The 13,170-nt window shown below is 41.6% G+C and overlaps 1 protein-coding gene across 2 annotated transcripts in view; it reads right to left on the bottom strand.

Moving 5' to 3' along the window:
• Positions 1 to 6,428: 6,428 nt before the first annotated feature.
• The window catches only part of LOC137079100 (neoverrucotoxin subunit alpha-like), a 74,420-nt gene continuing 67,678 nt past the window's right edge, over positions 6,429 to 13,170 (bottom strand). For both annotated transcript variants that reach the window (XM_067447058.1, XM_067447059.1), the window contains exons 4-7: positions 12,434 to 12,526; positions 10,568 to 12,268; positions 7,310 to 7,345; positions 6,429 to 7,103 (exon numbers count right to left, since the gene is read on the bottom strand). In XM_067447058.1, coding sequence (XP_067303159.1) covers positions 6,571 to 7,103; positions 7,310 to 7,345; positions 10,568 to 12,268; positions 12,434 to 12,526 — 2,363 coding nt within the window. In that variant the 3' untranslated portion in view covers positions 6,429 to 6,570. The remainder of the gene's footprint in view (positions 7,104 to 7,309; positions 7,346 to 10,567; positions 12,269 to 12,433; positions 12,527 to 13,170) is intronic.

Here is a 13,170-nt window from a genome sequence, read left to right as displayed (position 1 = left end):
TTTATTACAACAGAGGCTGCTAAATCCTACCTCCATTGTATGATTCTTTTGTAAATCAAATTCTGTTTCACAGTTGTCGTTTGCTTGTGTTACTGCACTAAAATTCATTGATCAACTCTACAAAAAACAATTAAGGTTTTTGATAGGAAACCACATTCATGTCACCATTGTTCAATTTTAGAAAAGTATCAGCTCCTGAGTTTTGAGTAAAGTTACACCATTGCATAATGCATCTAGTAAAATTGTGATTTTGACCTTTTGGGTGGACCTGTGGTGCACTGTGGCCTTTTGGGTGGACCTGTGGAGCACTGTGACCTTTTGGGTGGAGCTGTAGAGTGCTGTGGCCTTTTGGGTGGAGCTTTGGAGCGCTGTGACCTTTTGGGTGGACCTGTGGAGCGCTGTGGCCTTTTGGGTGGAGCTGTGGAGCGCTGTGGCCTTTTGGGTGGAGCTTTGGAGCGCTGTGACCTTTTGGGTGGACCTGTGGAGCGCTGTGGCCTTTTGGGTGGAGCTGTAGAGTGCTGTGGCCTTTTGGGTGGAGCTTTGGAGCGCTGTGACCTTTTGGGTGGACCTGTGGAGCACTGTGGCCTTTTGGGTGGAGCTGTAGAGTGCTGTGGCCTTTTGGGTGGAGCTTTGGAGCGCTGTGACCTTTTGGGTGGACCTGTGGAGCACTGTGGCCTTTTGGGTGGAGCTGTAGAGTGCTGTGGCCTTTTGGGTGGAGCTTTGGAGCGCTGTGACCTTTTGGGTGGACCTGTGGAGCGCTGTGGCCTTTTGGGTGGAGCTGTAGAGTGCTGTGGCCTTTTGGGTGGAGCTTTGGAGCGCTGTGACCTTTTGGGTGGACCTGTGGAGCGCTGTGGCCTTTTGGGTGGAGCTGTGGAGCGCTGTGGCCTTTTGGGTGGAGCTGTGGAGCGCTGTGGCCTTTTGGGTGGAGCTGTGAAGCCCTCTGGCCTTTTGGGTGGAGCTGTGAAGCGCTGTGGCCTTTTGGGTGGAGCTGTAGAGTGCTGTGGCCTTTTGGGTGGAGCTGTGGAGCGCTCTGGCCTTTTGGGTGGACCTGTGGAGCACTGTGGCCTTTTGGGTGGAGCTGTGGAGCGCTGTGGCCTTTTGGGTGGAGCTGTGGAGCGCTGTGGCCTTTTGGGTGGACCTGTGGAGCGCTGTGGCCTTTTGGGTGGAGCTGTGGAGCGCTGTGGCCTTTTGGGTGGAGCTGTGGAGCGCTGTGGCCTTTTGGGTGGACCTGTGGAGCGCTGTGGCCTTTTGGGTGGACCTGTGGAGTGCTGTGGCATTTTGGGTGGAGCTGTAGAGTGCTGTGACCTTTTGGGTGGACCTGTGGAGCACTGTGGCCTTTTGGGTGGAGCTGTAGAGCGCTGTGGCCTTTTGGGTGGAGCTGTAGAGTGCTGTGACCTTTTGGGTGGACCTGTGGAGCGCTGTGGCCTTTTGGGTGGAGCTGTAGAGCGCTGTGGCCTTTTGGGTGGAGCTGTGGAGCGCTGTGGCCTTTTGGATGGAGCTCAGAACTGCTGTGGCCTTTTGGGTGGAGCTGTGGAGCGCTGTGGCCTTTTGGATGGAGCTGTGGAGCACTGTGGCCTTTTGGGTGGAGCTGTGTACTACTGTGGCCTTTTGGGTGGAGCTGTGGAGCTCTGTGGCCTTTTGGGTGGAGCTGTGGAGCACTGTGGCCTTTTGGATGGAGCTGTGGAGCACTGTGGCCTTTTGGGTGGAGCTGTGGAGCACTGTGGCCTTTTGGGTGGAGCTGTGGAGCTCTGTGGCCTTTTGGGTGGAGCTGTGGAGCACTGTGGCCTTTTGGATGGAGCTGTGGAGCACTGTGGCCTTTTGGGTGGAGCTGTGGAGCTCTGTGGCCTTTTGGGTGGAGCTGTGGAGCACTGTGGCCTTTTGGGTGGAGCTCAGAACTGCTGTGGCCTTTTGGGTAGAGCTCAGAACTGCTGTGTTCTTGGTTATTTAGAAGACCAATAATAATAATCCTATTGTGAACATGTGGTCTTGTTCAAAAGATGCATTGATGATTGTTATTTTATAAAGGTTCTGCCAGTGACTTTGAAATGTTTGCCTTATACATGAATTGCCTTAGACCATCTATTGTGTACTTATCATGTGGGCTACTATAATCCATGTGGGAAAGTGTACAGAAAAGAAACGGCTAAAAATAGCCTTTTACATGCCAAGAGTGCTCACCGTGGTCTACCGTATAGTAAATTCATGAGACAATCACATCTGCTCTAATGAGGATGATTTTGAAGTTAATGCCTAGACTTTAACTTTATACAGTGTATTTAGATCACAGGGATATCCAAACCATGTGATTAGACACTGCACTAGATAAAGTTCATTATTTTTAAGACAACACCAATTTGATTTACATTTAGCTCTTCGAGTTCATAAATAAAAATGGTAATCAATAACCACTAGCATAGAATACGAAGTGATTGTGAACTGTCAGGTCTGTTTACTGATCCCAAATCTAAGAGACAAATCGGTGCATGCAGATAGCTTTATCCCTACAAAGTTTTTCCTGCTTGTTTTCATTATATAAAATGTAAATCTTTTACAAACCCAATTTTGGGTAAAAACTACAAAATTAAACAACTGATTACATCTAAAACTATACATGATATACATAATTATATGTTCCGTTCTGTACACTGGAATAAAACTAATGTGCATTGTGCACTAGAATTATAGAGCATATGAGTGTCATTAGAAGACAAGATTACACGTCACCAGTTTTGTGCTATTTTTAGTTTGCAAAATATTCTCTTTCTGACTTAAAGTTCCTGGGCATTTAGAGAACAGCTTCATCTCGGCCAGTCTTTTTGGAATTTGCCTTTGGCTCTTATGTGCACTATTTAACCTTGCTTATCCTAACAAAATCTATCTTTGGCACTAGACTACGGATATTTAATTGTAACATTTTCAAGCCAGATCTATTAGCAAAATCTCCTGGTTTGTATAAACCTTCAAGCTCGGGTCCTAGGTTTGGCTTAACATTTCCAGCCAGCAGTAACATCAGTATAGTAAAACAATCTTTCCAAACATGCTTTAATATATCATCTCGTTTGATTGCACAATGCTGAGTTAGACATGATCTTTGTCCAAACACTATAACATTTTCTCTAATCAGATGAGAAACAAACAAGGGAAAGATGAATGTCAGGTTCATGGATGAAAAGTTTGGCGTAGAACGCTCAGAATCTGAAACGTGAAGCTCACATTATCAGCTCGTTCTAACTAGTGGCTGATCGTTTGGTGTTATATGCCCTTTTGTACTGGCATCTTTTTAGTGATTTAGCTTTACCAGCAAAAACGATATACTTATAGTTCATCATCACGGCAACCTTGTGCGGGTCCATGATAAACGCAATTCTCGCGTGTGAAAATTATCTATCACTCTGTAGTATGTATAGGTGGCAAGGTCGCAAGAAAGATTGATGTGTGCCTGTAACAAATGATTTAAGATAATTTTTTTTCTATTTCTGTTGTAGATTCCCCTGTTGCACGTCTGCGGTGTGCACTTTTTACGCTCTCCAAGCGCTTTTGTGGTTGACAACTCGCTGTACCTTAGAACAACGATTAGATTTTAGAAGATAGAGTCGCAATTGTGAATGGTAGCAAACACAATTCAGGAAAAGGAGAATTGATTTTACTGTGAATGCTGATGGAAGCGGCCAAAATGGCTTAGGAATCTGTAAGGAAAAGATTTTAGCATTGAATTGCTTCGAGCTGTTTAAATGTGCTGTCCGTAGCTTTTTTTGTGTTCAAGATTTACAAAAAATTATATAATGAGAATATACAACATGAATCCATTTTCCAAACTGTGTTTTTGTTTTACCCTGAATCTTTATGGTACACTTATAATAAGTGTTTATATTAGGACTATTTCAGGCCAGACTGGTAGGATCCGCTGCGGAGGAGCACAGTCCCTGCGTGATCCACCATAGACATAAACAGAGAGAAGTAGATCCGGCTGCAATGTTCTTCCGCAAGACACGTGCAGTTCTTCTTATTAACCACTAGAGTGCAAAAAGTTACGGACCGCAGCTTTAAGCTATAATGCACGAGATGGCGGGCGAGGCGACCTGCCAGAAAAGCCATTCATGCTAAAATTAAAATAGACAACAAAAGAAGGTAAATCTGCTGTATAAACACATCTCTTATCGTTGATTAGCTTGATGAGCTCCACTTGTGTTTAATTAGGTTTAATTATCTACACATGCTCCTCCTAAAATTATGTTAGTAAAAACATCACTAATAATAATCATGTTACATTTATATATTTTAAATATACATTTATATATTATATTTACACAAATTTACCTTGCATCAAAATGATGAAAATCATTTATCCATCACACCAATATCCGACACCATACCTTTCCCATGATTGGAGTAGGAGATCATCAAAATTCACATGTGGTAACTGTCTGTCTTGCAGCAAACTTCACAGGTTACATAAAAATACACATAATACATTGGTGCATGTTTAAGGCATTGTTTGGTGGTTACTTGTTATAACTAAGAAAATGAAACATGCACAAATAGGTAGCAATAAATGTTTGCCACGTTAAAAAAACACCATAGGTTATATAGACATCCATAATACATATAGTACACGCCAAGTTCCGATTGGGGGTTAATTCATATTATTGAATCTGAGGTGTAATTTTAGTCCTTGTGTCTGCATTGATGTGAGGTCTTTGCGTGATGTTCAAAGAGCCTTTGGAATGCACGGGTTGAGGAAGGAGGGCAAAGAACAGATGTCTTCTAATGTCTGTTGATTATGAGCCGACGATAAGCTTTTAGCAACTTTTTCCCCGATAAGGTTTTAAAGGTGCCCTAAAATGAAAAATTGAATTAACCCTGCCATAGTGAAATAATAAGAGTTCAGTACATGGACATCACATACTGTGAGTCTCAGACACCATTGCCTTCTACTTCATATGTAAATCTCGTGAATCAAAAACACCACGGAAAAAAAGTGCTTCTCAACATAAACCCAACTGTGACGCAAGCGTTGGGGATCATTAATATGCACACCCCCAACATTTGCATATGTCCGAACCAGTCAGAACATGTTCATTGTCAGGAGGAACTGACGGAGCCGAATCATCGGGACTGCAGGTAGCCCAAGACACTCGAGGATAGCAAAAACGGCAGCTGAGCTCTCATGACACATATGTCATGTTCAGGCTGTGCAGGGGACGTGAGGACTTTTCATATGGCAACAGTCATGTTGAGGTTTACTATAATCGGATACCACAACAATTTATTTCAAAATCATTTGTTTGTTCGGCCCATTTCAAGCAAGCTGCTTACCGTAGATACTTTGCTTACAGATCGATCACTTGATCCTTCTAGCAAACGTCTCCTTTTCCACCATATAAGTTAAAAGGACAGTCATTTGACAAGGCTATTCATTTTGTAAAAATATAAGTTATATATTTATATTTTTGAGAACTGAAGTATGGTGTTTCCTATGATGTTTTTGTCTATTTGTATTTCAGATTAGGCTACATCACAGTCACGGCGTAACGCTAGCCTACATTGTGACTAACGTTATATAAACATGCAGTATCATTGACGAAAAAAGACAAGTCTAAACTGTAGGCTGAACGACACACTTTAAAGCCTAGTTCAGACTGCACGATTTTCAAACTCGTCGGGTCACTGCTCTTTTCACACTGCATGACTATCTGCGGTATCATTCAGTCACTGCTGTGTTCACACTGCACGATGGTTTGACGACAGAGGAGTTCACACTGCATGACTGAACAAGAGGAAGAATCGCCGACAACTCTCTCTCTCTCCGGTGCGCAAACTACGTTTCCCAAACACACGAGCGATGTGACAAGTAAACAACGCGAGATCACACATGCGTCAGACCGGAGTTTTCTCGCGCGAGACTTTGAATTGTTATAAAAAAAGGTTAAACTGCACAAAGTTTGCTTCATATTATCTGAGATAAAGCAGGTGAAAGAGGGGAGATGTTGTCTCGGGCCGTTTGGGCGCCATTGATTCGTTTTATGGTTCGCTAATATTGGGAGAGGATGAGTTTCTGGACGGATTTTCTGGAGTTTCATGTGATGCTTGTGTTTAATGATGCCTGACATCTGTGTGCATCAGGATTCATCAGGTTCGATTAGCAGATACAGATCAACACATAAACATGTGACGCCTGACCATTTTATGTCTTCACAGGGATTTGATCAGTTTTATGTATTTATTGAAAATAATAACAGACAAAACAGCACAAACACTCTAATGTTGCAGCAGCTTTAGTGCTTGAACTTCTAAAATACACTTGGTTTAAACTATGTTTAAATCACAATTCTACATACATAGATTGGATTTAAAACAATAAATCTAAATGAAGCTGATCTCCATCAACACAGACAGATACATTGAGAAAAGCACACACACACAGTTCATATTGTCTATATGTGGATTTATTACACACACGCACGTTTCAGTGACAGAAGTTCACTGTAGTATTAATGTAATGAAGAGACTCTATAACATCCCACGGTTAAGCATTATGGGTAGAATCTCTCATCAGTCTATTCTGATTTATCAAAGCAGTTTCACAGATGATCCAGAATCAATCCTAAACCCAGGATAGATCGGCTGAGTGAATGTGGTCTTTACTGAGTGGATGAGGATCATTGAGTCTCCAGAGATGCTGTAGAAGGACAGAGTTCCTGCACTGGGATTCACATACACTCCTACTCTATTATCTCTATTGCTGATGGGCTTTACAGGGAGAACAGTCTTTACTTTATTGTGCCAGAATGAGTATTTGTCAGGATAGCAAACCAAACTCCAGGACTGATCATTACATCCAACTGCACACTCATCACTCCCTCCCTTCCTGCTGATGCTCTTATATGACACTGCTATAAACACATAATTTCCATTCCACTCAACCTCCCAGTAAGAGCGTCCACTCACAATCTCTTTATACAACACCTGAGAATAATAATCAAATCTGTCAGGGTGATATGGATATGGATTCTCTGTGTTAGTGTGAGTAATCTCTCTTTGGTCCCTAGAGAAACGGAGGTTTCTATGCACTGTGTCCAGGTCTGGATTGAGCAGAAGGGAATCTGATGAAGAGAAAACACATCACAATCAGGAATTATTCATCTGATCTTCTAATGTAGCTGAACTCTTCATGTTCAATATATCAGCAGTCTCCGTTCAGTTTAAACATCATTTACAGGATCAACTCATGTCACGTTTTCTTTCCCCTTCTACAGGAAGAACATGAACACACTCAGGAGTTTTTCTGCTTGTGTTCTTATTGACTTACAGTGTAGGAAGTCGCTCCTGGTCACGGGATCAGTGTCTGTGGAAATCAACAGACACGAAGAGTGTGATTATCATGCCAAGAGAAATGCATCCATTGCTAACACATGTAGAAATCATCCAACACTGAATATATTTAGAGAAATGTCTCTGCTGTTTCCAGAGCCCAAATCCTGACAGAAGTACTATTGAGGGTTTGATAATGTTAAAAAGGCCCATTGTCACTTGAATTTTGAAGTTGTGTCTGTGAGACTTGCTCTGGCAATCAGCCAAGCTCAGTTGATTTAGGTACTTCAGCTCATGTTAACTGTTTGATGAACTGAATGTATTATTTTTGGTTGATATCTCTTGTTTAAGGATACTTTACATTGAAGTAATGATTTATTTGTGTTCATGGATTCACACAATGTTGCTTTATTGTTCATGGAAGTGTAGCGACTGTGGCACATAATAGTCAGACACATAATCGCCTTTTACATTTAACCAATATGTTTTAAATGCTTTGGGATTCATATTAGACCTACACCAAACACCAAACAGAAAAGAGAAGGAATCCTCAGTTACCCTGAATACCAACTGATGACGTTTTATGGCTCCAAAAAATGTTCCACATGGGAAAGGCCATAGTTAAGATACAAAGCTTGTAAAAAACATGCTTTTGCAAGTTTAGACGAACTGTCTATATGAACATGTGACATTGTATGTATGCATATAACTGTAATTGTGAAGTGTTCATTGTATTTTATTTAATCTATGCATCTATGTGTCTAATGAACAACTTACTATTTCACATGTAATCTCATATGCCTTGTCTCCTATCAGAATAAAGCTTGTTTCATGTCTTACACTTTCATGTAGGTTCCTTATTCAGAGGATGCAGTGTGTGTTTGTTGCATTGATTAGAGTATAAAGGGGCACAGACAGATCCATTGATTCATGCTTGAAACAAAGAGCCATAAAATCTCCAGAGGAATTTCCCTGGGAAATCCCAACAATCTCATTGGTCAAGTCTACCTCAGGAGGGTGTGACTACTCCTAGACCTTATAAGAGAAACGCTCGGATTCCCTCACTCTCTTCTCTTTTTCCTGGCACCTACGACACACGCTGGGCCTGTGGGCTTCCACCCGACGGGCCACCAAGAATGCCACCACATCAAGTTAATCTATTTAACTGATTAAAATATTCATAATTGATCATAAAGGATAATCATAATGGCCCTCATTTATCAAAAGTGCGTACACCAAATTTCCAGCATCAACAACAACATAGTAATTATAAACTTCAGTGTTTAGTTTTGTGCAACATGGACTTCAATGTTTAATTTGTGTGACTATACCAAAGCATTTGATTTGTAGGCCTGTATTCCTACAGTTGAGCCTGTGCGCTTTACCTGACGCTTCAGGGTTAGGCCCGACAGCTGCGTGCGGACTGGGACTGAAAATAATTCAGACTGACAAAATAATAAAAATAACATTCTTCTTCTTTTAAATAATAATAATAAAATAAATAAAACGACATTCTTCTTCTAAATAACAATACGCGTCATTAATAATAAAAATCATCATCATAATAATAAGAAGTATCTTACAAATTGTAATGCTTTTTTTAAGTAAGGGATAATGTCCACCCAGCCGGTTGTTATCGCAGAATAAACCCCTTCAGAGTGATCAGGACCCCGAGGCGAAGCGGAGCATCTCTCTGAAGGGGTTTATTCTGCGATAACAACCGGCTAGGTGGACATTATCCCGCTTATTACACGGCTACTAGTCTCAAATAAATTAGACACAAAATATGGTCTTGAGATTAAATATTTTCTTACGCAAAGCTTCCGCAAAGAAAAACAAGGCTTAAGCCTTTATCTATTGCTGCTAAATGTTGAAAATGAATGCTGAAAGGGTTAGAAAATGAATGAAGGGTTATGAAACCAATGATTTACTCCTCCTCAGGTCATTATAGGTGTATATGACATTCTTCTTTCAGACAAATACAATCAGAGTTATATTTAAAAAGTCCAGGCTAACGTTAATCCCAGCAGTAGCTGTAGCTGTTTTTGAAGTCCATAAAAAAATGCAGCTGTCTGCCAAATAACGTGCTCCACACGGCTCCGATGGGTTAATAGAGCCTTCTGATTCGAAACGATGCGTTTGTGTAAGAAAAATATCCATATTTAAAACTTTATAAAGGAACCCCGCCTTGAAGTCTTCCATTGTAGCCATGGCTGTTTAAGTATTTAACAGCCACAAGATGGCGCCAGCGTTAAGCATAGAAGTAGTACCGGTCAATATAACTCGTAGCACCCGGATGAGCGGTTGTTATCTGGAAATAACATACCGCTGGAATACGCGATTGACCAATCAGAATCAAGTATTTCACAGAGCCGTGTAATAATGTGAATGAATGGTACTCCACCTCACATCATCATCATATCGTACACCCCAATACATGTGCCGTGATACAAAATTAAATGCTAATTGGTTCAAAACATGTGCTGTAATATAATGCATTGTGATAGGTATTTCTCATCCAAACAGCTTTAAACTGCTGGAGTGCGCTTCTCAACCTCCACACTATTAACAGTACTCATAATTTGGGTCCATATTTTAATTTTGTGAGCACCTTTAATCCCACTTTTTAAACTCCCAAATAAAACAATTTAGTTTTTTTTCCACTTCCCTGGTGATCGTCTCGATTGGCGCGTCTCAATCATCTCACTAGTTCAGTAGTCAGAGCCCTGATCAGGGAGTCAGCCCATTGACTTATGTCCTAATCAGTGCCCTGACTAGTGGACTAGTGAGATGATTGAGTGCGCCCGATCTCCACGTCGGAGAAGTTTCGCTTCTTTGCCGTCTTCTGTTTGTCCATGGCGTAAAATGAGGGCGTGGGGGAGGCGGAGACTTGAATATATAGGGGCGTGTTATTCTAATGACGTCTGTTTTCAGCCGCGGCATTTATCAAGAACAGGTATTGCGTACACCTGGATTGCAGAGGTGCGCACAGCTTCATAAATCAGACGGTGAGAGGAGTGTAAGCATAATCTTACGCCAACATATACGGCCGTTTCTACGCAAGATTGATAAATGAGGGCCAATGAGTTTTTGATTATTGCTCTGACACAAAAGCCACACCTATTAGGGAATAAGGTTGTCAATACAAACATTAATTGTGTGAATGAAGCAAATATATATTTTTTTAAAGATAAAGATGAAAAAATAAATAAAAAAATAAAATAAATGTGAATGTGAATGTGAATATGGCACTTACCCTGAGATGGTATGGGGCCGATAGTGTCACTGGCTTCACTCACTCCCACTTTACCCACTACCCTGTAGCGGATCAAGTACTGCTTTCCAAACTCCAAACTCAGGGTAAAGACTTCATCAGGTGTGTTTATGACATGCCACTGTTCCCCATTCACCTGCCGGTACTCCACTCTGTACTGCACAGTTTCTCCAGTTGGGGACTTCTGCAGTTTCAGGGACACACTGCGCTTCAGGGTCTCCTTCACTTCTGGTGGTGGAGGCTTCGTCACGGGCTGGAACTGTGTGTCTGTCAGCTTCCCTTTTTCATACAGACGGATGGAGGAGCCTGGACTGGATGGATCGGAGATGGCCGACAAAATGAATCTGTATCTCTTTTCCTCTTTATTAGCCTCTGAAAAACTTTTGAAAAGAATTAAGGTCTCTCTCATCTTTGAGATGACAGCAGGATCATTGAACCACTTTCTAACAGATGCCACAGAAACCATGGTTTGTTCCCCATCTAGCACTTTAAACTTGTCAGATTCCAGAAACTCCTTCAGGGTTGAAATATACTGGTCATCATACTTCAGAGATGTGAAGGTCAAGCACACCACAACATCAATATTAAGATTAAAGAAGATGTTGTTGAGACGATCCGAGTCCTCAGTTGTGATTCCGTCCAGCATCTTGGTGTGAGAACTCAAGAGGTCAAGTTCAGACTTTGCACCATCTAACCACTGGTTAAGCCTGTCCGCTTTAAAAGGGGAGCTGTAATGGATCTTCTGAATGTCTTCCAGTGACTTCTCCTCCATCTCTCCTCCTCGTATAGCAGGTAAGACCCTGGCCACTGCTTTCAGGAGCATTGTCTTGTAAATGCTGAATGAGCTCTGAAATGACTGCAGCCTCTCTTTAATATCATTGAAAACATTCACCAGTGTTTTTCTAGACAGGTCGTTGTATGTTCTCTCTACTTCTCCCAGCCCCTCCATTATATCTTCAATGTTGGTAACCAGACGTGTGGTGATTTCTCTCTCCAGCTTTGCGGCTTTTGTATCCAGTAGAGAAAGAGGATAGAGCCAGACTTTGACTGGAACTGCATTCTGTGGATTCTCCTTCAGGATAATGGGGAGCTTCTTGAACACATCTACAGCCTCTGTGTAAGTGCTGGGGTTCTGATGAAGGTGGAAATCACCATGAAATCTGCAATCAACACTATCAGCCATTTTCTTATCACTATCTGTCATTTCTAAAGCTCCTTGTCCCTCAATAGAAAATTGAGGGATCTTCTTGACAATGACATTCAGTTTTCCCTCAATCTCCTGCTTTTGTTCCTCTTCTGAAAATCTCCGATCAAACACCATGAAGGCCTGAGCTCCGTACAGTACAGCCGTGACCACATGAGTAGCAGTTTTCTGGTCAAACACCTGAGGGTAGGTGATCTGGCCCAGATGGGTCATAGTGAGCTGTTCGAATCTGGAGGTTTCACTGTAATGCATTGTTACTCTGGACTGTTGGTTTGAGGATTTGGTGTCTCGCAGATACTTGGCAGATCCTCCCACCTCCACCAGCCCTCCTAAGAAGCTGGCCTTCAGGGAAGCACTTACATCCAGGAGACTGGCCTTACTAGAGAGTGAGTCGGAGCTACTGAAGTCAAAATCTGTCTTGTGCTGTGGACGGCTGTCCAAATCTTCTCTCAGTGACTTCTTATCCCACAGAGTAACACCTGAAATGAGAAATGATTTTAACAGTCCTGTATGAGGGCGCAATGTACTGGTGCAAGTTTTGCAAGTTTTATTGTGTTGTTACACAAGTACTAGTGATCCAACATTTGGTGAAGAGGGGACATAAACCTTCCTTTATATTATTTTATTTCAGGTTGGTAAAGCACCTGGAATGAAGGTATCCTTGCGGCAGTCATACAGCATACCAGGAAACAGAGGTCTTCCTAGAGCTGCCACTTCAATGGGCTCTGATGCCAAGGCTGCAGTAAAGAACAAAAAAATGGTGATTTATACTTAGAATATTTATAATATACACACTCTTAGCAAAAAGGTACAGTGGAGGTACAATTTTGTTCCCTGGGGAACAAAACAAATAAATGTACATTTAAAGGTACACAATTGGTCCTTAGGGTACAATTATACCATTGTTTTCCTAGGTTCGGTCCTAGTGAGCCGCTGTCCTGCAGAGTTTTGCTCCAACCCTAAAAGACGTCTATAGAAGCTCTTATTCAGAATTAACAGGTTTAGATTTTAATGTTTTATAGAAAACGTTTGGTCACCATTATGGTGATCAGTATTTCCTTTAGCTGGGCAGTTTGACTTGGAATTTTAAGTAAGTTGTGGTTATTATTACAGTGTAAACAAAACACATAATTGCTTAAAACAAAAGAGTTAAAACAAACTGTATCAGGAAGAATAATGTTTGACTAAACTCATCACTAAATAATAATAAATAAAATTCACCAACAATACTTGCTTGTCACAGATCAGACGTTTTAAATATTGATTTTTAAAAACCTTCTAAAGGGGGAATGGTTTAGATGCACACAGATATCAAGAATCAGCATATGAATCTCAACAATGGTGGCTTAATGCAGCAATGCATGCTGGGATCCATGAGTTT

Source organism: Pseudorasbora parva, chromosome 6 (assembly GCF_024679245.1).
Source record: "Pseudorasbora parva isolate DD20220531a chromosome 6, ASM2467924v1, whole genome shotgun sequence".
NCBI lineage: Eukaryota > Metazoa > Chordata > Actinopteri > Cypriniformes > Gobionidae > Pseudorasbora > Pseudorasbora parva.
This window is presented reverse-complemented; position numbering and strand designations above follow the sequence as displayed.